Source organism: Gopherus flavomarginatus, chromosome 21, assembly GCF_025201925.1.
Source record: "Gopherus flavomarginatus isolate rGopFla2 chromosome 21, rGopFla2.mat.asm, whole genome shotgun sequence".
NCBI lineage: Eukaryota > Metazoa > Chordata > Testudines > Testudinidae > Gopherus > Gopherus flavomarginatus.
The window spans coordinates 3,867,939-3,892,575 of NC_066637.1; the positions used below are offsets into that span (position 1 = coordinate 3,867,939).

Genomic DNA, 24,637 nt, shown 5'->3' on the forward strand with positions numbered 1-24,637 from the left:
ATTTAGTCTGGTATTTCTTTTGTAAAAGAAGTATCTCTTTGTAACAGTTAGTTACAGACTTGTGACTTGTGTAATGTCCTGGGTGTGGAGTCTGAACCTGTCAAATCCTCAATATCATAATGACCATTTTATTTATTCATTATAACTGAAGTAACATACAGATAAGATATATGTAGAAATATGTGCAGTAATATTAAAACATGCTCTGAGTATCCACGTGAGCACATGCTATAGTAGTAAAACACATTTAACAGCACTTTACAGTGAAATTTGTCATAAATGGCTTCTCCAGGGACTGACCGAATAAAGGGGGATAAAGAATTGTACGTGGTACAGTTGCAGATATTTTGGAGCTGTTTGGAATTTCATAATAAAGATCATGATCTCTTGTATAGGTTTCTCTGCAATAGTGAACAACAGTAAATGTCTTTGAGAAAATATTGACTGCAAAAATGGTACCCTTTTTTGGCTATATATGCGTCATAGGTGTTTTGAGAATGCTCTGATTAACATGTTGGGATTACATTCTTATAGTTTTATTTTAATCACTTTTCCTGTCTGTAACCATACTGTCTGGATATACCTTTTTGTGAGTTTTGTGTTTTCATATACATGTATGTATTTTAGCTCAGAAGCTACCAAACAGCACAAAAGCCAATAAAATTCTTGGTTAGAATAATATATTTTATACATAATTTGCTTATTTATTCCAAACTGAGTATTATCATCTGGTGTCCGAGCAAAGTTAGCTAGAGGTGCATTCCATCCCTTCTTGTGTAGTGGAACTAGTGTGGTCCTGCTGCATGAGAAGACGGGTTTGTTCTGCACTGCTATAGAAGGCAGAGCAGAGATAAGGGGAGGTGGCTCCTCTACCGCCTCATTTCCCTCATGGAGTGGAGGCTGAAACAAAGAAGTTAGAGTGCCTCTACAGCCTATGGGGAGGCTTGCTTGCTTCCTCCCTCGTGGAGTTCACCTGACCCATGTATTTGGGTTGACTCAAGCAGCAGGGATTTGCCCTATACTGGAGGGCCAAGACTGTTTATGTGGGGGCATGGCAGGAGGGTATCATGCAGGGGATTTGGACACTGGCACCCTCTATTCTGCCTATTCTCTTCCTGTGGCACATACTCCTGAGTCTCCTGTGGGCTGTAATGCTTTGGTCTAATTTCAGTTGTTGGGTTTAGTGTGCAGCTGTGGGTTGGTGTTGGTCACCTGAGACATACAGGAGCTCAGACTAGATCTGGTGGCTCCTTTTGGCCTTAAGCTGTATGACACTTCCATAGCTAGTAGGTGCTTGGTCAGAAGGCCAAGTCGGTGTTCCAGCTATAAACTTGTATGCTTGACTATATCGCAGAACTTAACATTCAAGGCTTGGGGGGTGTGTGTGACAGAGAGATGCCGGATTGGATTAAGGGAGAAACAGAGGCAAGTACAGTTAACGGTGCAATTAATAGGAGCAAGCAGCATGTCACTGTTTCAGTTGCTGTAGAAGAATGTGAGTAGGCATGGTGTTGGTATTTTTAAAGTAAATCTTGTATCAAGAACAGCCTAATGGTGTATTTTTGTGTGTCCGGAAGTCAACAGTTGTGGTCATATAAAACTTGATTATCAAAGGTCAGTCTAGTGCAGAGATTCTAAAACTTCATTGCACCCGCAACCTCGTTTGGACAATAAAAATTACTGCATGACCCCAGGATGGGGGACCAAAGCCTGAGCCAGGCCAAGACTGGGGGGGTGGGGACTAAAGCTGAAGCCCAAGGACTTCAGTCCCAGGCAAGGGCCTGTAATTTGAGTCTCGATGCCCAAGGCTAAAGTCCTTGGACTGCAGCTTTGGTCCTGGGCCCCAGCAAGTCTAAGCCATCCCTGGTGACCCCATTACCATGTAGTTGGGACCCACTTTGGGGTCCCAACCCACAGTTTGAGAACTGCTGGTCTCGTGGATTCTTGTTGAATTACTATATTACATACCCTTAAAGTTAGCATTATAGGTCCTTGCAGAGCTGTCCGGGGGACGGTGAATCGGGGCAACCGTTCCAAACCCTGTGCTTTGGGGGAACCCTGCAGGTCAGTGTGATTGGCTGGTGCTGCATGGGCGGTGAGTGAACCCACTGGCTGGGGGAGGCTACTCCCAGCCCCACCCCTTCCGCCTGAGGGAGAGCATGCATCCCAGAGTGCTGGGAGGGAGAGTGAGCGGCAGCACCACTGCAGCTGCCCCCAGCCCTGGAGTGCTGGGAGGGAGAGCAACGTGGCTCTAGCCCCCTGGAGCCCAGCAGCGCCGCTGAAGTGAAGCCCGAGGGGGTGGGGGGCAGCACATCTGGCTGTTTGGGGAGGCACTGCCTCCCCTACCCACCCCCTGCGCGGTTGGTCCTGGAAGTGACGTTACTTCCGCTCCAGGCCCCACACCTCCCTAGGAATGGCCCATGATCATTGATTCTTAGTTCATAAGAAGCTAAATAGGAGAGTGATAGGAGCAGTTAAACTCATGTTCTCTGCTCCCTCCTGCACTTTTTCTTTCTTTTTGCTTGACATGAAAGAGGCTTGGGGGCCCAACTGTTTTTTTTTTCCTCTTTCCTGCTATCTAGAAACCCTGATTCAGCTTCTGAGTGATGTCTTTAAATCTCTTTACAAGCGTCCTTGCTCTTTAAATTTATTCTTGTGATGCTGTATGCAGAGACTGGTGTATTTAAAAAAAATAGTGTTAGTCCTTTTGCTTTGGGCCTCTCCTGATGCTTCTCTGTGGAGGTGACATTTAGCAGGATTCTTTGAAGTGGAATTTAAGTATTTCAGTTAGGACACGGGGCAGCACTTTACAGTTTGCTCCATGTACTAGGTGTGAGAGTGCCCACAACCAGGTGATCAAGTGCAGGATCTTACTTGGCAAGAAAATGCATTCTAGTAAAATGAGAGAAGTCTCTAAAAATTGCTGTAGAAACATAAATGCCACAGCTGATCAGACTTGTGGTACATTAAGCTTGGAATCCCATCTCCAATGGTGTTCAGTACCAGTTGCTTCAGAGAAAGTTGCAAGAATTCCTATCATGGACAACTGTAAAGTAAACTAAACTAACCATGGTGGAAGTTCTCCCCAAGTCTGGCAGTGGTTGGTTTATGCCTTGAAGGGAGATACTTCCTCTAGCTTCAGGACTGTTATAGACCAACCAATGTAACTGTAGATATAGCCATGCATATTCTAGGTTTTATTTTTTCCCCTTTGCTCGGTGGAAGGGTTAAAATCAATACACAGAGTGATGTGGTTAAACACTGTACTAGGCCTACTTTGCTATTGTTTGTGAGTTTTGGTGGTGCTGCAATAGTTTCAGAAAATATTTTTTGCTGTCCCACTGTCACTTGCTTGTAGTATCCCCTTGTTATAACAAAATATTGAAAAAGCTAGAAAAAAATTATATTGGGCAAATATTCCTCTCTCCGAATATAAATGCAAAGGTTCACATGACACACTGATGAAGACACATGTCTGGTGTTGCTATGGTAGAGTAAGAATTTGGTTTTTAATTGAATAATCTGCAGATGGTAATGCAGAGCTTCTATAATTCAGGCTGTGACCTTGACATGCTGTGGAGAGGCCTGTTTTGCCATTGACTGCTCTCTATGGTTCCCAAATTCTACAGATGCATGAGTCTCCACAGATACTCCAAACACTGTGTAAATATTTTGTATTGATGCTTTTGAAAATCAAGTCCTTCAAATAATTGCATAACATGTCACTTTTCTGTTTGTGTGGTTGAGAAAGGGGAAATTAAAATGTAAATTGGTTAGCGCAGGTCTTGACTTTTTTTGAAACTGAAAAAATACAGTGAAGAGTCAGTAATTAGTAATCTCATCCCAGGAGATGTAGCATTTCACTCTTAAGTTGACATGCTGTTTCCTATTCTCGTATCATACGCTAAGGACCTAAATAAAAGAAGAATTTCTTACCTCTTGCCAGCCTATGTATTTCACATTCTTCCAGATTTCTGAGATGGTTTAGAAATCACACAAATCTGTGTGAAAATGATTTCCTAATACACACTGGCGGTCATGATGCTAGCTCTTACACTACTATCAGCATTTAATAAGTATTAATGTAAATTTTTAATAAAGTATTTTTGGCCATATTAACTTCCTGCGTCTTTTATACCTCTCATCAACACTGTATTGCTACGTGCTTCCATTACTAAATCAGAATAAATATCATTGACTGAAAAGTAGGGATGGGGTTTTGTTTGCTGGAACCTAACATTCCTAGCGATCAGAGCTCACAAACTTCCTCAGTTAAACCCACAGAAATAAGGAAATGAAAGGATAAAGCTAATCTGTAGTTGAGTAACTCCTCTCGTTGTGCCTAAATGTTACAGCACAAATATGTAGGTTCAGTTTTGTATAGAGCAGGGGTCGGCAACCTCTGGCACGCAGCTCGCCAGGATAAGCACCCTGGCGGGCTGGGTCAGGTTGTTTACCTGCCGCATCGGCAGGTTCGGCTGACTGTGGCTCCCACTGGCCGTGGTCCGCCATCCCAGGCCAATGGGGGCTGCGGGAAGCGGTGCGGGTGAGGGATGTGCTGTCCGTGGCTTCCTGCCATCCCCATTGGCTTGGGATGGCGAACCACGGCCAGTGGGAGCCGCGATCGGCCGAACCTGCCAATGTGCTAGAGGTTGCCGACCTCGGTATAGGGTCTTGCACATTAAGGTTTGTCACAGTATAATTCCCAAATCTGGACCTTAGCGTCCAGGATATGGGTACTAGCATAAAGTCCTCTAAGCTTAATTACCAGCTTAGATTCTGTAGCGCTGCCACCAATCAGGAATTCCAGGGCCTGATACCCTCTGGTCCCCCCCAAAAACTTCCCTGGGGACCCCCAAGACCCAGATTCCTTGAGTCTCACAACAGAGGGGAAAAAACCATTTCCCTTCTCCCTCCTTTCCTCCTCTCAGATTCTCCCTGTCCTGGGTACTCTAGGAGAGAGAGACAGATTCCAGCTTCGTGAATCTAAACAAAGGGATTCCACCCTTCTCCCCTCCCTTCCCTCTCTGCCGGAGAGAGAAACAGAGATAAACGCAGAGAGCAGGTTTTTCTTCCCTCCTCCCTTTCCTTTCTCCCACCAATTCCCTGGTGAGTGCAGACTCCCTTTCCTGGAGTCTTACAAAAGATAACCAAAAAATCAATTAGATTCTAAAAAAAAAAAAAAAAAGAGGAAAACTTTTTAATAAAGAAGGACAATAGAAAGAAGCTTTCTCCAGCAGAAACACAATTTAAGCTACTTCCAGCAAATACACATCTGCAAATAAAGAAAAACAAGTTAAAAGACTATGACCGCCTTTGTACTTACTTACTATTCTGAATAGATAAGAGACTGTAGTAGGGAGATTGGCAGAAACCTGGTTGCACCTCTAGTCCCGTCCAGGACCCAGAGAGAACAACACCAAACCCAAAAACACACACAAAGGCTTCCCTCCACATGAGATTTGAAAGTATCTTGTCTCCTGATTGGTCCTCTGGTCAGGTGTTGCAGGTCACTGTTTGTTAACCCTTTACAGGTGGAAGACATTAACCCGTAGCTATCTGTTTATGACAAGGTTAGTCTATAATTCTATGAACTATCAGGATTGGAAGGGAACTCAGGAGGTCATCTAGTCCAACCCCCTGCTCAAAGCAGGACCAATACCGTGGTCTGGATCCTCAAATAGTCGATTTCAGCAGACGCTAGGAGCTTAATACCTTTGGGAATCTGGGCCATACTTCCAAAGTGTAGTACCGGGAATCTAGTTTGTTTTAGCTCCCAAGTTCACTTGCATTTTTAATAACCTCGTCTCTTATTAAGCACTCTACCTTGAAGCTTTTTAGTTTTGTTTTAAAAGGAGATGTAGTACTCTGGCAACAGAAACCTGGGATATATGTAAAGTGGCATATTAGATATATGTCTGGAAGAGGGCTGGGTGTGTTGCTTTGTTGGAATATCCAGCCTTTGGGCAAACAGGAGTGCCAATCTCCATGTGTCTTGGATAATTCTGTATACTACAGTACAACACAACTTGATTATTTTATAATAACTTCTATATAAACTCCACCTGAAAACAATTTACAGAACTAAATAAAACAGGACAGCTGTATATCTGTTAAGTTTGAAGCTGTTTTTAACTTAATCAATTATTACAATATCTAATATGTGAAGGGCATTACAGAAGAGTTATACATTTGTTAGGAAAAGAAGTTTTTTAATAAAACCTCAAGTGCCATCTAATATAGAGACACTAAGATTTAAGTGGAACAGTTTTGTTAGGAAAAGTTTTTGGTTCCATGTTTCAGTTTGTTTTAATGTGAGACCCTCCCAGTACAAAAAGTTTAGTGTTGAATTAGATTCTCTGTACACTTTTTTTTTTTTATTTTAATGTGCAAAGATAAACAAATACTTCCCTGTCTCGGTCTCTTTCCAACAGCTGCGGATAACTGTCTGGTCCTTGTGTACAAAATCTGTGTCTTATATCAAGTATCCCAAAGCTTGTCAGCACGGTGAGTATATCAGACCTAGTATAGGAAGAGTATTCTTAATATGGAAATAAAGGAAAATGGAATTTACATATGATCAAGCATACATTCATGGTCAGGGTGTATTCAAGTACCTTCCCACTGATGCTTGTAGATCAGCCTGGAGGGACACGGACACCTTATTTAAGGTACGTCTGCACATACAGACACTGCCCGCCCAGCTAGCATGGGTATAAATAGCCGTATAGACAGGGAGGCCCAACGTAGGCAAGTAGAATGACCTATGCACCTAAACCCTAGGGTATATATCTACACGTCTCTCTACGTGCTCAAGCAGTGCCTTCCACATCTACACTGCTGTTTTTAGCAATTAATGTCCAGCTGCCAGAGCTTTCTCCAACTCATTGAAAGGCTCTAGTAGGGAGGAGGCAGAGGGGAAAGGCTCCAGCAGCTCCCCACTGTCTCCCTGCTGCCAGAGCCGTTTGCTATACACCACAGAGAAAAGTGTGCACACAGCCTGCCTTACACTGGGACGTGTAGCTACGTGTACCCTACATGTCCCCACAGATATAGACGAGGTCTTAGTGAGCTCAGTACCAGTGCACTCCCATTACTGTGTGTGTGAACCCTGGGAGCTAATCTGCAGTCATTGTAGTCTTATTAGGAATGAGAAATAAATATTACATTTCGTTTATGCACCTGTCCAACTTCCAAATACCAGTGAAAAAGAAAAGATACTGAACAAAACCATTGCTAAGTCTGCTAGAAATCAGTAATATAGTATTTTCTGTAGCTAGTATAGCTAGAGACTGGATTGTGACACAAACCCAGAACAAAAAATATGGAGTATAAGTATCCCCTCTCAATTGCTCATCTTTTTGTTATGCAACTGTATTCGGTCCTCATATACATGTATGTAACAGCATGACAGACTCTGGGATCCTGCACAGAGATGCCAGGCTCCTCAGTCACCTAATGTCAGGTGCTTAAACCATATAGGAAGATTTGGAGAATTTACTGCTGAGTCAGTAGCAGGGTGGAAGAGAGGCTGAAATATCCCTCTTGCTGAAGCAAAGGGACCTAAGGTGGGAACAGAGGGAATTCTGTAGGGAAAATACTGGGTACAGTAACCCCTCACTTAACGTTGTAGTTATGTTCCTGAAAAATGCAATTTTAAGTGAAACAATGTTAAGCGAATCCAATGTCCCCATAAGAATTAATGTAAATAGCAGGGGTTAGGTTCCAGAGAAACTTTTTTTGTTTTGCTGGACAAAAGGCATTATATACATTTTAAACAAGCAATTTAATACTACACTGGGGGGGGAGTAGTGTGCACGTGCTGTGTGTTTACAAACATACTGTACATACAGTACAGTACTATAGTTGGGAGGTGCCCCTGCCTTACCCCACACAGGCACAGCCCTCTGGCACTGGAGATAAGGCAAGCAAGGAGGCTGAAGGTGCTGTAGGCTAGGAGAAGCACGTTGCACAGCAGCGGCACTTCCCCTACTCTGCAAGCACTAGAGGGGAGGAGCTTCAACCCTCAGCCTGCCCACTCACCCCTTTCCCCCATCCTTGACCTGCCTCTTCTCCCCCCCCCTTACTTCCAAGGCTACGTCCTCGCTCCTCCCCCCCCCCCCTTCTAAACACTGCAAGCCAGCTGATTGCCCCTGGCAGGGGAGGGAGGGGGAGCCTGCATGCCGAGTCCTCCCTTGTCCCCCCTCCCTCCTGCCTGGGGCAATCAGCTGGCTTGCCGTGTTTAGGAGGCAGGAGGGAGAGGGGGGAGTGAGGACTGGGCACACAGGCTTCCCCTCCCTTCCTCCTGCCCAGGGCAATCAGCTGGCTTGCGGCGTTGAGTCCCAGCTCCTTCCCCCAAAACGCTGCAAGCCAGCTGATTTTGCCGTGGGAGGAAAGGCGCTGATCCGCGGGGTCTGCTGGCAGGCGGGAGACGCTGTGTGTGTGTGGGGGGGGAGGGTCATAGGGAGGCTGCCAGCTGTGAAGAAAGCAGGCAGCCAAACAACGTAAGAGTGGAGCATTGCACAACTGTAAATGAGTGTGTTCCCTAATTGATCAGCAACATAACGAAACAATGTTAAGCGGGATGACTTAAAGTGAGGAGTTACTGTACAGCCAAGCTTGGTAAGGGAGATCTGAGATTGAAACTTCTTGTGTTACCATGAAGGTCAAAACCGAGGAAGGGGGTAAGACTGGCCTCTGTACAGTGTATATCCTCTTCAGAGAAGAGTGGAACTCCCATCTGTTCAGTTTTTTAGATTATAGGCTCTTTAGGACAAGGATTTTGTTTGCTCGAGTCTCAGTGAAGTGCCTAACACACTTTTTGGGCATCTAATCGGTATTCCAAAATGATTTCCAATCATCATTCACATTTTTCTGAATAAATTCTTTCCTCCAGCTGATTTGGCTCATAATTGTTTTCAACTTTGGTGCTTTAAGAGGGCCAGTTTCACAAGTATATATATTATTCGTCTGCACTGTATTTTCTAATCTCTGTGGCAGGAATAGCCTTCACGAAGGATGGTCGCTATATGGCATTAGCAGAGAGGCGTGACTGCAAAGACTACATTAGCCTCTTTGTATGCAGTGACTGGCAACTACTGAGGGTAAGACATGTCCTTGCCTTCCACTGCTATTGCACAGATTTAAAGTGTACTCTGCGTAGTGTGGAGTATAACTAAATTATTAAACAACTCTAATGCTCCACGGTAGACTCAGCAATACAGAGCATTTCCTCTGATGGCTCCTTCATTGGACTGCAGGTGTGTGGGAAGGCAGAAAAATTCTGCTTAAGAAACCACATACAGTAATGATAAAACACTGCATATTTTTTTTTTCCACTGAGAAGTATTCAAATGTTCTGGCTTAATCTGAGTAATCATGTTGACAGCAAAATACGTTATAGAAACACCATGATCAGACCTTGCTTTTGCCAAAATGATGATCTGAACAAATTACAACATAAGAGAATGTGGTCTTTTTATTAGAAAGTGCACTTTGTATCAAAATATCTTGATTTTATATAGTTTGGTAGGAGAAAATAAGGAAGCAGTGACTGTAGTGTACTATAACAAAAGGAAAAGAAATATTTCTATTTTATGCAGTCAGACATATAAAAAGGATGTGCCAACTCAATGATTAAGGTTTTTTTTTTAAATGTGTAAAGGTAATATACTAATTTAGGATTTTACTTTTAAAGTCAAGTGCACCCATACATTTTAAGTACAGTTTTTAAAACTGTTTAATTGTTTTATTTTCTCTGCATTTGGCAAGCATTTTGACACTGAAACTCAAGACCTATCTGGGATTGAATGGGCTCCTAATGGCTGTGTGTTGGCAGTGTGGGATACCTGTCTGGAGGTATGAGAAAATTACAGATTATTTCTGAAGATCTTGAACACTTAATTAAGGGCTCCTGAAGATATTAAGTCGACTTTTCTGGCTGCTACATAGAATGCAGTACCCTTTTTTTTAAAAACAGAAGAGCTTTAATAAACAATTTGTAATATTGTACTTAGGTATTGGTGATGAGTGTCTCAAACAGTTGCTTAAATCTCCAAATAAAGTCATTGTTACCAAATTATCCTACTTATAATATTTTTTCCACAATTTAAGTATCTTTTTTAAAAAAATTTTTTTACCAACTTGGTTTTAAAAATTGCAGAAGATCCTAGCAACTATCCAAATAAATAATTGCAGAATTAGCTTATAAGATATAGAAAAGGGAAACTCCATTTTGAACATCTGTGCATTTGAGATGGGGATAGTTTTAAAAAGGAGTCACTTAGTCTCTGTTAGTTTTTAACAGTGTCACTAGTCTTTTAAATCACATCAATTTGTGTTACAGTATAAAATCTTGCTGTACTCTCTTGATGGCCGTCTGCTGTCCACATACAGTGCGTATGAATGGTCACTGGGTATTAAATCAGTTGCCTGGAGCCCCAGCAGTCAGTTCTTGGCGATTGGTAGCTATGATGAAAAGGTAAAAAAGGAATTTAAACTCATTCAGGTCAGTTGCTAAATGTTGTCATAGCAATCCCCTCTTACTACACTTTCCTTGGAATAGGTGCGTATCCTGAACCACGTAACTTGGAAGAAGATTACAGAGTTTGAACACCCTGTGACCATTGCTAACCCAAAGATAGTAAGTATATAATGGGGACCCACTGGATCATTAGCAGCAGTTTGTTTGATGCTATCTTTGGTAAAAGCTTTTTTACTTCAAAGTCCTGCTTTCCTGCTGATCTGTAAATGCTGCTAAGGAAATTGAATGAAAATATTGAAAAATAAGGAAAATCATTTTTAGTTGACTTCTTTCAGTGAATTCTCTTTTCTTTTCCCCTCTGTCCCACTTGTCTCTCTGTAAGGGAGTCATGGATACTTATTGCTAAGTACTAATATCTTCTGCTAGAGGTGGTGGCTGTGTTTACAGACTGGGTTTGCATGTGGTGGTGTACCCAAGTGCTCGGAAGCTGAACATGAATGAGAATTTTGTGTATATCAGCGCTGTACAATTTGCAGTATGTGAATAGTGTTGGATTTGATTTGAAGTGTTATGATCACACCTAATCTCATTTGTATAGGCAAATCTAGCTCACTTAATAAGCATTTTCTGTAAATGTTTGTCACAGTCTGTTTTTAATCCTTGCACATGTGAAGAGTCTGTGGCTAGTTTTTTACAGTTATCAGCAGGGAGATAACTATATATTCTACTTCAAAATCATAGGCTCTCTCTGTCCCCACCCCTTGTGAGGAAGAATCTCCATTGGTTGTAATATTACATGTCCAACAGAAGGGACAGAGCAGGTCTGACATAACATATTATGTTAAGGATCAGTGTTTGTGGTGTGCAGACTTAGATTTATGATTTTTTTAAATTTTATTTATCATTGTTTGCTTATCAAGGAATCTGCCATGCAGAATATGCTTAAGTAAAATGTCTCCTTGCTAGAAAACAATTCTGGTTCTATGGTAGCTGTCTTCATTATTTCTCTTTATTTTCTCTTCTGGTCAATGTGACTCAAGCATTCTAGATATAAATCTGGCTGCCAGACTAAGTGCTGCAGCACCCAAATGTATGAGTTATCTTTCAAATTCAGAACGAAGAATAAAAATCTAGACTTGAGGTAGAATGAAAAACAAATGAAATAGTTCAGTCCCTTTCTACTGGAAAGATGAGAGCTCCTGCTGATACAGTTAGATTGGGAGCTCTAATTTAGTCACATTGTTAGCATTTCATCACTGTTTCCTTGAGCACAGGAGCTGGCAGCCTTTCAGCAGTGGTGTGCCGAGTTTTCATTTATTCACTCTAATTTAAGGTTTCACGTGCCAGTAATACATTTTAATGTTTTCAGAAGATCTTTCTATAAGTCTATAATATATAACTAAACTATTGTTGTATGTAAAGTAAATAAGGTTTTTAAAATGTTTAAAAAGCTTCATTTAAAATTACATTAAAATGCAGAGACCCCTGGACTGGTGGCCAGGACCCGGGCAGTGTGAGTGCCACTGAAAATCAGTTCGCGTGCCACCTTCAGCACGTGTGCCATAGGTTGCCTCCCCCTGCTTTAGCATTATCCCATTAACATTGCTTGTTTGCAGAGGTTTTCAGTGGCATGGAATGAAATATTGCATATATTAAAAGAGAAAAAACATGTCCTGCTGTACTTAAGATTGCAGTTATATTACCAAATTCACTTTCAGTTGGTAAGGGGTGGGAAGGTGCATTCTGTTTGACTTATTTTACATAGGCTCTCAGATGATGACAATTGGATTCTTTGACGTTCCATACACTGTCCATTTCTGTAGTACACAATTGCTTTTTCTGATTGTGGGCCTAATTTTCAAATATGGGCACCAGCAGGTCTCAAAATTCAGCATTTCCATGCCCAAATCTGCCTGCTCCCAGTGTACAGTAGCAAGGAGCATTGAGAAACACTGTGTAAATTTAAAATGAATGTGCCTTAGTGCTCATTTTCAGCATGGGATGTGGAGGACTCACTCAGCACACTAGGTTCAAATCTTGCTAGGCCCTTTTGTGAAACTGGCTTCTCCTCCTTCTGTGCAGATTGTATACAAGGAAATGGAAAAATCCACAAGAGTTGAAACAGAGAGCCTTACCTTCCCTCCAGCCAGAGCGCAAGCCAGCTCTCTCTTCAGCACACAGAGTAAATGTAAGCAAACTAAAATGAACCACTTTAGAATACCTGTATTGTAAAAATTTAAGCCTTGTAAACATTATAGCACACTTTGCCTCTGAAGGCAGGGGCAAAACCCATTCAATTAAATGCAAGACCTCAAAGGACATGTTTTCCTCAGCTAGAAAGGATGATGGTTGCAGAAAGGGGCTAAAGGTGAAGATCTTAACTTAAGGGCAATGAAGGGCTCCAGGAGAGGCATGGCAAATTTTTGGGGGTGAGTGTGGGTAGACATGATAGACAACCCCCACCCCTTCCCAATGTTATTTTATTTGTGCAAAATGTACCTCAGAACAGGGTGATTTTTGGCTGGTTTAAGTCTCTGCAACAGTGATGATACTTGTCTAGAATTATATTAACCACTGCAGATAATGTAGAGTAGATAGTCCTCTTATTGTAGGAGGCTTCAATCAATGAGAATTTCCACATTTAAAAAACACAGTTCAGAAGATGTGTCAACCCAAAGCCTCTCTAGCTGCCTGTATTGAGGATAGAAACCCTGCCTTTTTGTATGGTCAGGCGGAGAAATGGGTCACTACATCAGGAAGGGTACATTACTTTTCTCTGAGTTCTGAACCTAAATTAGAAATATTAAAAAATTCAACATCTTTACTTTTTCAGACAACAGTCCCATATCTCTTTAATACTACTGATATCTGAGTGTCAAATATCAGCATATACTATTATAGTGCTGAACAATCACTAACTAGTCCAACTTCATTATTCCCTTGCCTTACCTGGGTGTTAATATGTGAGATGTTATAAAATATGGGTCGGAGTTAGGAGATCTTGATTGTATTCATAGCTTTGTCTCACTCTTCTGTGTACCTGTTTTTCCTTCTGTAGAAAGGAGAAATACTATCTGACAGGTATGTTAAGACAAAGTTTGTAAAGATCTTTGGATGGAACATCTTACAGAAGTGCAATATATTACTATTTTCCTGTCATTTCAGAGATAACTGTTAACTGTTCTAAGTTAGAAATATTACTGCCATGTCTGTATGGACTTGCTTATTAAAGTGCTTTTATTTCAAATTTCAGATGACATTTCCCAGGTACCAGTTACTTTACAGTATGTCAAACCGGTTACTGATCGGGCCAATCCCAGAATAGGAATTGGAATGCTGGCATTTAGTCCAGATAACTGTTTTTTGGCAACCAAAAATGGTTAGTACCTAGTGGGCAATATTTTAAAGGAGAAACCCTGTTGGTATTATGTAGATTTTGTTGTTTCTGCTATAAATAAGTAAGTAAATTACTTAATTGTGAATTATTTGTATTCTGGCTGCAGCTAGAAGCCCCAGTTGGGATTGAGGCTAGCACTGTACACAGAGAGAATTCAACCTTTAGCATAAACCACTAAGCTGTGGGACCAGCTATTAATTGCTGCATGAACTCATAGCCTTGGCTTTAAGTACCATGTGCTAAATTATCTCCCTTCATATTTACCTTAGCTCATATACTGTATCCATAATCTTAACTAAAATCCATCTCTTCTCCCCTCCCTGCACAAAAGTCATTTTCAGAATTTTTCAAAATATTAATTAATTTTGCATTAGCAAGAACTATGGGAGTTCTGGACTTTTTATGTAACCTTTTCCCTTGTAGCATTCCCTGGTGCTAAGGTGTTATCAAAGGAAAAAAAATCTTATCAAACTGGTGGAAGAGTGGGATCTTAATCCAGTTCCTAGCTGAGAAATGTTCACATGACAAAACCCACGAATAATCGCATCTCTCCGTAGTTTTAGAAAAGCCAGTGAAGGAAAATTCTATAGATTGAATTACTCTTTTTGTTGTAGTGGCAATTTCCCCAAGGAAGGCATACTGCCAGGGTACTGCTATCCATTCTTAAGACTGCAAGCCCTCTGGACACATTCAGAGTGATGTCACCTTTCACAATTTCTTAAAGGGATAATGAGTTAAGTGTCTTGTAAAGTTATGACTCATCAGTGCTAGTTGCCTAGACTTTTCTGCACCAATGCTGGAAGCAATAGTGTAGATAAGTTATTGGTAGTGAAGCCCATTTAATGTGAGAGATTGCAATGACATTGCATGTAGTGTGTTCCTTACAGTATTCTAACCATTTCCCTGGCCATTTCTAACAGATAACATTCCTAATGCCATCTGGATCTGGGATGTTCAAAAGCTGAAACTGTTTGTAGTCTTGGAGCAGTTGTATGCTGTTCAGCTGTTCCAGTGGGATCCACGTCAACCTCGACTTGCCATATGCACTGGGAATAGCAAAGTGTACCTTTGGTCCCCAGCAGGGTGCGTGTCAGTACAGGTACCAATGGAAGGTAAGGCCACCTAAAACTACTGCTGCAATTCAGAATCATTAGTTTGTTTAATATAAATAAATTATTGTACTGTTAGTGATAAATAGTGATGTTTTGACTGCTTGAATTGATCAAACATTTTGGGTGCTTAGTCACACATTCCCTGCATTTAAGAGATTATGGGAAGAATGGCACAAAGCTTACATCTAAGGTAATTCAGTTATTGCCCTAGCATGGTAATGTATTGACATGTAAATAGAAAAACTTTAAGGCTTTGCTTTCATATCAATTAATTTTATATGGACACTGTAGCTGTCTGGTATACCAAATCCCAAAATAAGAACTGTATAGTGCCTACCATACTTCTGGGTACTTTAAACATTAAAATTCCAAAAGCAGCACAAAAAGTAACATGAAATCTGAATCTTAGATCTACTCCAAAAAGGCAGAGTTAAGGTTCCTATCTATCCTTTCCTCTATTCCAATATTCAGGTACACAGTAAGATCTTTCAGTGGACTGTAATATTAGCTGGCTAATTGCTTTACAAATCTCTTTTCTACTTGCAAGTTATCATAGCATTCCTTCTCAGATCTGAACCTTAGAGTTCAGAAAATGAGATACTAGCACCTGAATCCTCTAAGCTTAATTACCAGCTTAGATCTGATAGCACTGCCACCACCCAAAAATAAAGTGTTTTGGAGCACTCTGACCTCCCCAACCTTCCCTGGGGACCCCAAGAACCCAGATCCCATGGGTTCTTAAAACAGGGAGAAATAAACCATTCCCCCCCACCTTTCCCCCTCTCAGAATTTCCCTCCCTGGGCTATCCTGAGAGATACTGATCTAACCTCTAAATCACCATACAGAGAAGCATCTCCCTTCCCTTCCACAAAGAGGCAAACAGATTCAAGGAAAACAAAGAGATTCTATCTCTCCCCCTCCCGTCTCCGTCCTGGTGAGTTATCCCAATCCCCTGGAATAACACAAGGGAAACAAGAAAGAAAAAATCAATCAGGTTCTCTTTTAAAAAAAAAAAAAAAAAAACTTTTAATAAAAGGAAGGAAAAAGTAAAGAATTATCTCTTTAACTTCAAGATGTAAATATTACAGGGTCCTATAGCTTACAGACACCAGAAAGAGACTTTCCCCCCAGTACCAATACAAATCAGAATATTCCCAGCAACTACACATATAAAAGTTAACCAGCCAGATCCACAATTGCAAATAGAGTAAAAACAATCAAAAAGCCTAAACTGCCTGTTTTTACTTACTATATGAAAAGAAACTTAGAGAGCCTGTAGTAATGTCTGGTCTCTCTCAGACCCTCCGAGAGAAGAACACACAACACACAAAGAACACACACAAAAGCTTTCCTCCGCCAAAATTTAAAAGCATCTTGTCTTCTGATTGGTCTTCTGGTCAGGTGTCCAGTTCCCTGCTTTGTAACCCTTTACAGGTACAAGAGACATTAACCCTTAACAATCTGCTTATGACACAAGTTCAATATTATAGTGAATATAACCTATTGCATGCTTCTTGACTTAACATTTTCTTCCATGGAAGAGCTACTACCTGTAGTGTCTGGTTGCAGATCTTTGCAACAGTGATCAATTTTGTGATATTTACTTGCATTAAAATATGGACAAGCTCAACTACAATGGTATGTACAGTACAAAATTCTGTTCACTCAAGCCTCTTATCTCTGATGAAATTACTAAACTAGTAGGAAAAGATTTCTGGAACAGAATTATTGTAACTCTTGATTTTCTTGCTACTTATTTCTTTAATTTGTATCTGCAGGTGACTTCCAGGTCCTCTCTCTTTGCTGGCACTCTAGCGGGGACTCCATGGCACTTTTGAGTAAGGATAATTTTTGCATGTGCTATTTGGAAAGAGAAGAGGTAAAATAAAAGCTGATGATAAAGGAACCCCTCCTTCTGCCCCCAAGGCTAGAAAAGCCTACCTTGCAAATAGATCTTTGTGAAAATATGCTGCTATATCTGTATGGAACAGATAAGAATGGGCAGGCCCTCGTTCAATAGGAAGAGATTTTGTACTAATAGCAAATCTTATGTTTGGGGGAGTGTAAGAAGACTCCCTTGGGTGAAGTACTGTGATAGTTACTTGAATGAAGTGTGTTTGACAAAGTAATTTAGAAAGAGCTCTCTTTGATTTTGCAACTAAAATTGTGGAAACTAGCAGTCGGGATTTTATGAAGTTTTAGGGTTCAAAGACTTAAACCTTATTTTGAACTTCTGTCAAAATATTTTCTAAAATGGTATGTTTGTAAATAGTGTATGGAAGTTTATTTAATTTGTATAAATGTCAATAAACATTTTGATAGCTTCTGGTAGTGTGCCTACAATCTATCAACCCAGCACTATCCTAAATAAGTGTAGAATCCTCTATTAATACTCTGAGCTGGAACTGAGGTTTGAAATGCACATGTACAATGGTATGCAGTTAGCCTGATTCCAAGTGGACAGTCACTGACAGCAATAGTGATATGTACATCAATCCTCATACCCCAAGGACACAAGGTTCAAGAAAGAGAGAGCGCAATTTTCCAGCTATTTTCATAGAGTAGTGTACAAGTTCATAGATCAGTCTTTGCATTTAGGTCACTCAGTACAATCAGTGCTCTATTTGCATTTAATTCCATATTTAATTCTTAGTAGTTAGACTCTGAATACTTGGAAGGAATCAGTCATTGCGGTTCTGACAAGGCAATTATTTTATTATTTTAGCCATGAATAAGTGTTGAAGTCATCAAGTGCAACTGTGTGAGAACCAGTTTTCTTTACCAACTAAAATGTTAAGCTGGTATCATATCACAGCCTCAATGGTCTTCCTCTAAATTAGAAGATTGTGTAGAATAGCATTTGAAAAAAGGACAGGTGAGATTCTTACCATGAGTCTCCTCCTCACTCTCACCTGCTTTAGTCGTTGGACAAGACTACCATAGGGGAGAGGATTCACATAGTCTGTTTTAAACAGACTTACTCAAATGTGGAGCATCAAATTGGATGGAATGGAAGGAGTGTGTAAGGACAGGGGAGAGGAGGTGGTCCATCTTGGTCAACACCAGATGCTTCAAAGGAAGGTACAACAGATGCCCTGATAAATTGCTTACTACAGATTTTTTTCCCTTCTACTCCTTACCAGTTTGTACTTGGTTTGACTGAGAGCGTGAGGGTTTATATTCCTGCTTTTACAACATCTAGTGTTCTACCAATTAAAAACCAGAGAACAAAGATGATTAAATTTATCTTTACTGCAAGATTAACAAAAGCTAGACACTGGTGTCTTAGAAAAGAGCCCATATTGACAAGAACATGCAGCTGGTTGCATTCCAGAGACACATTCAAAAAACATACATACAGTTTATTTCAACATACCAATTCCATTGCTGCACAGCATATCACTAACATGTTGAGGGGCACAGAAATGCTTCTGATAAAGCTGTATATTAAGATAGCCTGTATAAAGGATTCATCTACAGTGAAACTTGTCACAGTAATCTCATGCTGTAGTTCTGTTCAGTATCTTTGTATACTGCTGCATTTAGCTGTACTACTGAATTTACTTTCTACAAACTTAAATGGAAGATTACATAAGACTGAACACAATACTATGAATAAAGCTTCCCCTCTCTCCAACAACTACATGGCCACATCGGTTACAAAAACCTTACTTTGGTGCTATTCTAATCTGGTCCAAGTATTAATTAATGAAAACAGAAAACAAACAAAATACACTTTTGCTAAGGAAATATAAAGCTACTCAAAGTAGAATTCCCTTTAATTATAAAACTACCATTCCCATGTTGCATTAAAAGTAACTTCATAGGAAGGCAAAGATATCCTTAAGATATTTCTTTAATAGATGTCTGCAAAGAGAAGCCATAAATAAGGTAAACCTGCAAATTATACAGATTCAGGTTTGACAGCTATTTAAAAGAGACAGGTGACATTTACTCAAACATGTCAACTTACAAAGTAATTGTTCAATTCCACTGGTTAGGAGAAGGCATAACACTCTAGTTTTGACCAAATTAGCTGTCTTTGCTAAAGAATGACAGTTCTTTGAAAATTCTTGACACTGAATTAAATTCCTGAGATTACTGTAGTCTAGACATTGGTACCTTAGCGAATAAAAAAAATCAGCCTCAACTGCACATGAAATGATTTCATTGCAATTGAATCCTTATGTAAATATAGCTATATGGCACGAACATGCGACGTATCTACATTGGATATTGATATGGAATATTTGTCACAGATAAGTCTCACTTAGTAAGGAAAGACCCTTAGCTAGAAATGTAAGAGGAAATATCATTGCTCACTAGACTTGCATACAAACAGTGACACTAAATCTAAGAAAGCAACTACCCCGTGACCACCTGAACTCAATAGCTGACTTAGCCGTCTCTGAGCTTCATAACAGTAGTGACTGTTCTGTGAAAGTCATTCATTCTGCAACTAACCAATCCCCTTTATCCAGATATTTTATTCATTTTTGTTCTTTTCTGCCATGTACTGAGTTCTCCCAACTCTTTCCCCATGATACTAATCTCAAATCACTTTCCCTTTAAGTGGACTGATTACAATGAATTTAAAATCCAATTTTGCCTCTTGTCATGGAGTAGCCAAGCTTGGCCTCATTGTTGATGAAAGACATCAATCCCACGTAAGTTTCAATAAGAAGAGGACGCTCCAGCACTAGCACTCCATTGGCCTTCCCTGGCAACGGACACTCTTTATGGGCCTTCTTCACAGATTGGATTAATTGAGTCTTAAAGCTTTCCAACTAAAGGGAGGGAAAAACATTGTCAAAAGTAGAGCAGGTCTATTTAAAATCAGCTTAACGTTTTCCCATTATTTGAAAAGCTGTTGCTAGTTTGCTTACAACAGCAGAATTATACAGAAAAGAGCCACTGCTGCTGAAACAGAAGATTACTGACAAGTATATAAAGTTGTAATTGTTATACGTAAGACTACATACATCCTATAATTCCACATGCTAGCATTTACTGATGCAAGTAGTTGCAAATGAGAACATGCTTTCCTAAATATGAGATGTTTGCATAAAGATCAGCTATAACAGTAATTTTTGTAATATTAAATGCTTAGCTTTACAACTGTGTCCACAACTGATTGTCTTAGGGTAAATAAACTTTCACCTGAAGGGCTCTTTTAAAAACAAAAAAAACCCCCAACACAACCAAGAGCCACTGAAACGTGTATGCATAGGACCGGGTATATATTTTGTAACTACACAATTTGCTAGGATTCTTCTAGAATGACAAGATACAAATACTCCAGGTAAAGCCTAGACCTCTTCTCAGGAAAGGTGGTTGATAAATTCGCTACCTGTTTAAGGAAACGTTTTCCTCTTTCAGCTTCAGGTTTTTTGGAAGTTTGGAAATCATTGCAACCTCATTTTCACTATATGAACATGATTTGAAGAATCAACAAGACTTGCCTGACTTCTAGCAACAGGCAAGCAGCCGCACTACCCTGCTGAAATAGATGGAGAGCATAGAAAAAGCTTGGCCAGTCTCTTTACATTTATTCTCTGCTTCCATCAAGTCATTTTCAAAAGAAGGTAAATTCTTAAGAACTGAATTCAGCTTAAATCATCAATGTGGTTTATATCTAATACAGTATAGAAATCTGTATTAGATATAATCTGTACATCTAACACAGTATAGAAAACTTCCTTACTTGGCACAGGGATGCAATCTTCTCATCAGCATTTGCCATTGGATGTTCCGTAAAAGTAGCATAGGGCACGTTTGTTGACCATGGATTCCATCGGTTTATGAAGGATGCACGGCTTTGCTTATCCCATTGAATTCGAATACCAGTGCCTTCTCGCCTACCAAATTTGAAGACACCACATATTTGATAGGGTAGGCCTTGAAGCTCTTTACAGGTTAATTTGCTTTTTTGGAAACATTTCTGAATACCTTAATGAAAACTAAAATGTTCATTTTAGAATTAACGTTTGTTTCTTAGATAGTAATAAGTAGTCTCTAAACAAATATGCCTCTACCTCGATATAACGCTGTCCTCGGGAGCCAAAAAATCCTGCCGCGTTATAGTGAACTTGATTTGATCCGCTGGAGCGCACAGCCTGGCCCCCACCCAGAGCGCTGCTTTACTGCGTTATATCCGAATTCGTGTTATATCAGGTGGCGTTATATTGGGGTAGAGGTGTAGCAGCATAGTTTATAATAAACACCTTGAAAATCAGTTTATACTAGCTCCCAAATTAAGTAAAGATTGTTTAAATGACAAGTTGTATGAAAGATTGTTTGTTTATTAAAATTAAACATGCAAGTCTTCCACATTTATATTCATGCAGCCTAATACATCCTAGTATATGATCTAGCGTAAGACTCAACATAATCAGATTTACTTACAAGTTTCTAATATGCTAACACTGAACAATTAAAATTACTGGACTGCTTACAAAGACATTCCCCAAAATACAGTATAGTCCATGTTATTAAACAAAAAAGGTTCAGGAGTAAACTGTTTTCAGTCTAAATGGTACTCTTAAATTTTGCTTCCCTGCTGATCAACCAATTTCAATTCTTTAATTACAGCAAAATCAAAAACTTTTACTAATACAAATAAATGGAAAGGCTATCAAACTTGATATATGGCTAATGATAGACTAATAGCCTTAACATTAGCAGTATCATTAGAAACTAAAAAAATAAAAAAAAATAACAACTTACTTATTCAGTGATTTAGGTGGGAACTCAAATTCTCCAACAGAAATAGTGTCAACTGCACTGAGAGATATTCTAGTAACCTGCTGGCACTGCAAGCTGATGAAGTCATATTTACAGATCAGAAGGGACCAATCAGTGATAAGAACCAGACGCTCCTTCTCATTGTTCCAATGGTCAACTCTGGTAAGACAAACAGTAAACGCTGTGATAATCTTCTACCCTCCTTATAGTAGTTTGACTAATACAGTAGCAACAGCAGTATTGTTCTGTAGAAAATTAAAATGGTGATGCTGTATTTCCCATTCATTCCTATATTTATATAGGATTGACAAGAATCTGAAAGCATGTTTCAAATACACAGAATATAGGAAAAACTACTAACAGTTTAAAGATTAAGGAAAAAGCTTCAGATGAATATATAATCAGTTTGTAATGTTTTAATGTTTGCACAAATCTAGAACTTTTACAACGAAAACCAAAGAATTCTAATACTGCTTATTGTTTTGCTGGAAGAACCAGTGACCATGGGTCATGTTTCTATATGCATAAGAGAAACAATTGCCTCCAGTACACCAGTGCCTCTCCAATCTAGCTCTTTAGTACTTAACTATTGTAGCAGTCTCAAGTAGACTAGGGCTTTCACCCTCAATCACCACTGAGGAGGCATTGACTCTTTAGAGGATTCAAAACAGTGCATTAAAATGCAGCTTTAGTAGATGGTAGTGTTGGTGTTATTTTCAGAGAAAACAAAAAAAATTGTATGATGCTTTAAAAAGAGACAGTTAAAGTAAAGCTGACTAGGCCAAAACTGCTCCCCTCTTTAAAAAATAAATAAATAAAAGAACTAGTCCTAATTCATAGGCTGGGTAGCTACCCAAAGCATGCCTGCACTGCAGCTGCTTACATCTTACTGACCTTCTGCCAGTTCAGATCTTATTAGCAGGCACAGGATTGAAATTGACAACTTTCATTGCTCTGTGAAGTTCCTGGAGCTGAGGAACCCTGGAGCTAACCACAGAGCTACCTTTTGGTCCCTCCCAACAGAGTTTAGGAGCGATATGGGATATTAAAATATAGGCTGCAATAATTTGTGTTTGTTAATAGGACGTGGGACTAATTTTGGAGTCTTACCAAGATTGGAAATCTTTCATTCAAACAATTAATGGCTTGGGCTTTTGATATATATATATATATATATATATATATATATATATATATATATATAGTCTGATATATTCTATTCTAGTACTAAAACACAAGGTGGGTGAGCTAATCTCTTTTATTGGGCACAACTGTACCGCATTCCAGAACTGTAACATTTACCAGGTTTAAATTGATCATAAAAAGAAAGCAGGTAAATGAAGCAATTGTATTTGTAAATAAATCAGATGGTGGGCCAACTGAGGAGAGTTCAGGATATACTGGCAAACATGGGATTGTAAGTGATTTGTAAAAGCATTTTACAAACAATGAGTCAATACATCAATATATAAAACATGCAATAAAAACTTGGTTTTAAGATAAATGTTGCTGGATCAACTGTATAGTACAGACATGATTTTCTGTAAGATTTGCACAAGAAAGCTTTACTCCAATTACTTGAGTTTCACAGAGCTAGCAAGAGCATTTTTAATAAGTGTGCAGATCCAGGAGAAAAATCCTGTCCTGAAAAGCTAAGAAAAGTTCAATTTGTCTATTAGTACTGTTACTTACTCTGTTAGCAACCATACACTTTGCACCTCTCCATCTTCAGTGGGCATTACAACAACACGAATCTCATTTACTGCCTGCTCTATAGTTCCAGGCTAAATCAAAAAGAGAGCCAGGTTTTATATTACTCTATTTACACATTAATGTTTGAAACTTCTTGACAGACTCATGCTGTTATACAGTTTAGGAGGTACTGAAACAGAGTTATGCTATAACTCCTATCTACCAAGACCAGTGTTAGAGAGCTGAGAGGCAAAGACCTAACAGGTTATTGTAATCATCTAGCAGGGGTCAGGAGGTGCTCTCTATTATCTCCTCCTGGCCTTTCTCCATCTCAAGCAATGGGACCTCCACTATTGCCTTTAAAAGATTTGATATTCTAGCTGGCCTCTCACTTCTAAAGCAGTCTGGGTTTACTACTTTTTGCCCCTGTCAGCAGAACAAACACTGCATTTACATTTCTTATGGCGGTCTGGGTTCCCAAACCTTGTTCTCAGAGATTGGGTTAAGTTCTGGGAATCAGGAAGATGAGAAAGTAACTACTTCCTAGAATTCCTTAAGAGCCCAGTGCATGATTTGCACACGATGGTGTGAAAGCACATCACTACAGCCACTCTTGGGAACAAAGGCTCCGACGGCTGGAGTGGGATGGAGAAGAAACAGACGAGCAGCGTTTACAGCGCGAGGAGCTGTAGAGGAGGAACGGAGCCCAGCCCAGGTACTGAAACGTCCCCCTGGGCTCTCCGCAGAGGCGAAGAGCAGGTGTTGGGGGTCTGAGCGGGGCGTTCGGAACCAACAGCAAACCCCTCCCCGGCTGCGTCTGGCCCCGGGGGCGGCGGCGGCCCCGGGGGAGGCGCCCCGAGCCCGGCGCTGCTGGGCCGACAAGCGGGCGGGCTCCCCGTCGTGTCCCCGCTCCCGCACCCCCGCGAAGGCCTCAGGCGGCCGGGCCGGGCCGGGCCGCACCCGGAACACGAAGTACTCCTTGAGGCGGCCGCCCCGGGTCGGGTTGCGGACGCTGAGGGGCCGCAGGGTCTGGCGGGGCGGCAGCGAGTCCCCGGGCGGGCTGAAGGGCACGTCGGCTTCGGCCGGCACCAGCAGCGCCGCCGCCCCGGCGGGGCCCCCGTCCGGGTCCCCCTCCACCGCGTCCCGCAGCTGCAGCATCGCCCGCGGGCTCCGGCTGCCCGAGTCCCACGGCCCGGCGCCGCCTTCCG

At 40.6% G+C, this 24,637-nt stretch overlaps 2 protein-coding genes across 3 annotated transcripts in view; one reads left to right on the forward strand and one right to left on the reverse strand.

Moving 5' to 3' along the window:
* The window catches only part of WRAP73 (WD repeat containing, antisense to TP73), a 30,742-nt gene extending 13,425 nt beyond the window's left edge, over nt 1–17,317 (forward strand). The window contains exons 4-12 of the mRNA XM_050931704.1: nt 6,435–6,507; nt 9,001–9,104; nt 9,772–9,858; nt 10,346–10,480; nt 10,565–10,642; nt 12,566–12,671; nt 13,737–13,862; nt 14,801–14,992; nt 16,772–17,317. Coding sequence (XP_050787661.1) covers nt 6,435–6,507; nt 9,001–9,104; nt 9,772–9,858; nt 10,346–10,480; nt 10,565–10,642; nt 12,566–12,671; nt 13,737–13,862; nt 14,801–14,992; nt 16,772–16,881 — 1,011 coding nt within the window. The 3' untranslated portion in view covers nt 16,882–17,317. The remainder of the gene's footprint in view (nt 1–6,434; nt 6,508–9,000; nt 9,105–9,771; nt 9,859–10,345; nt 10,481–10,564; nt 10,643–12,565; nt 12,672–13,736; nt 13,863–14,800; nt 14,993–16,771) is intronic.
* Nucleotides 17,318–18,225: 908 nt separating this feature from the next.
* TPRG1L (tumor protein p63 regulated 1 like) lies at nt 18,226–24,637 on the reverse strand. Of its 2 annotated transcripts, XR_007770799.1 has the most exons (6): nt 24,390–24,637; nt 23,430–23,521; nt 21,720–21,896; nt 20,698–20,851; nt 20,344–20,493; nt 19,683–19,780 (listed from the first exon to the last, which is right to left on the reverse strand). XR_007770799.1 is itself a non-coding variant. In XM_050931711.1 (5 exons), the coding sequence occupies exons 1-5, from the start codon at nt 24,585–24,587 to the stop codon at nt 19,586–19,588; spliced, it is 816 nt and encodes a 271-aa protein (XP_050787668.1). In that variant the 5' UTR covers nt 24,588–24,631; the 3' UTR covers nt 18,226–19,585. The 2 variants fall into 2 exon arrangements, 1 of the variants encoding a protein (XP_050787668.1); XM_050931711.1 differs by lacking the exon at nt 20,344–20,493 and having other exon boundaries at nt 18,226–19,780; nt 24,390–24,631.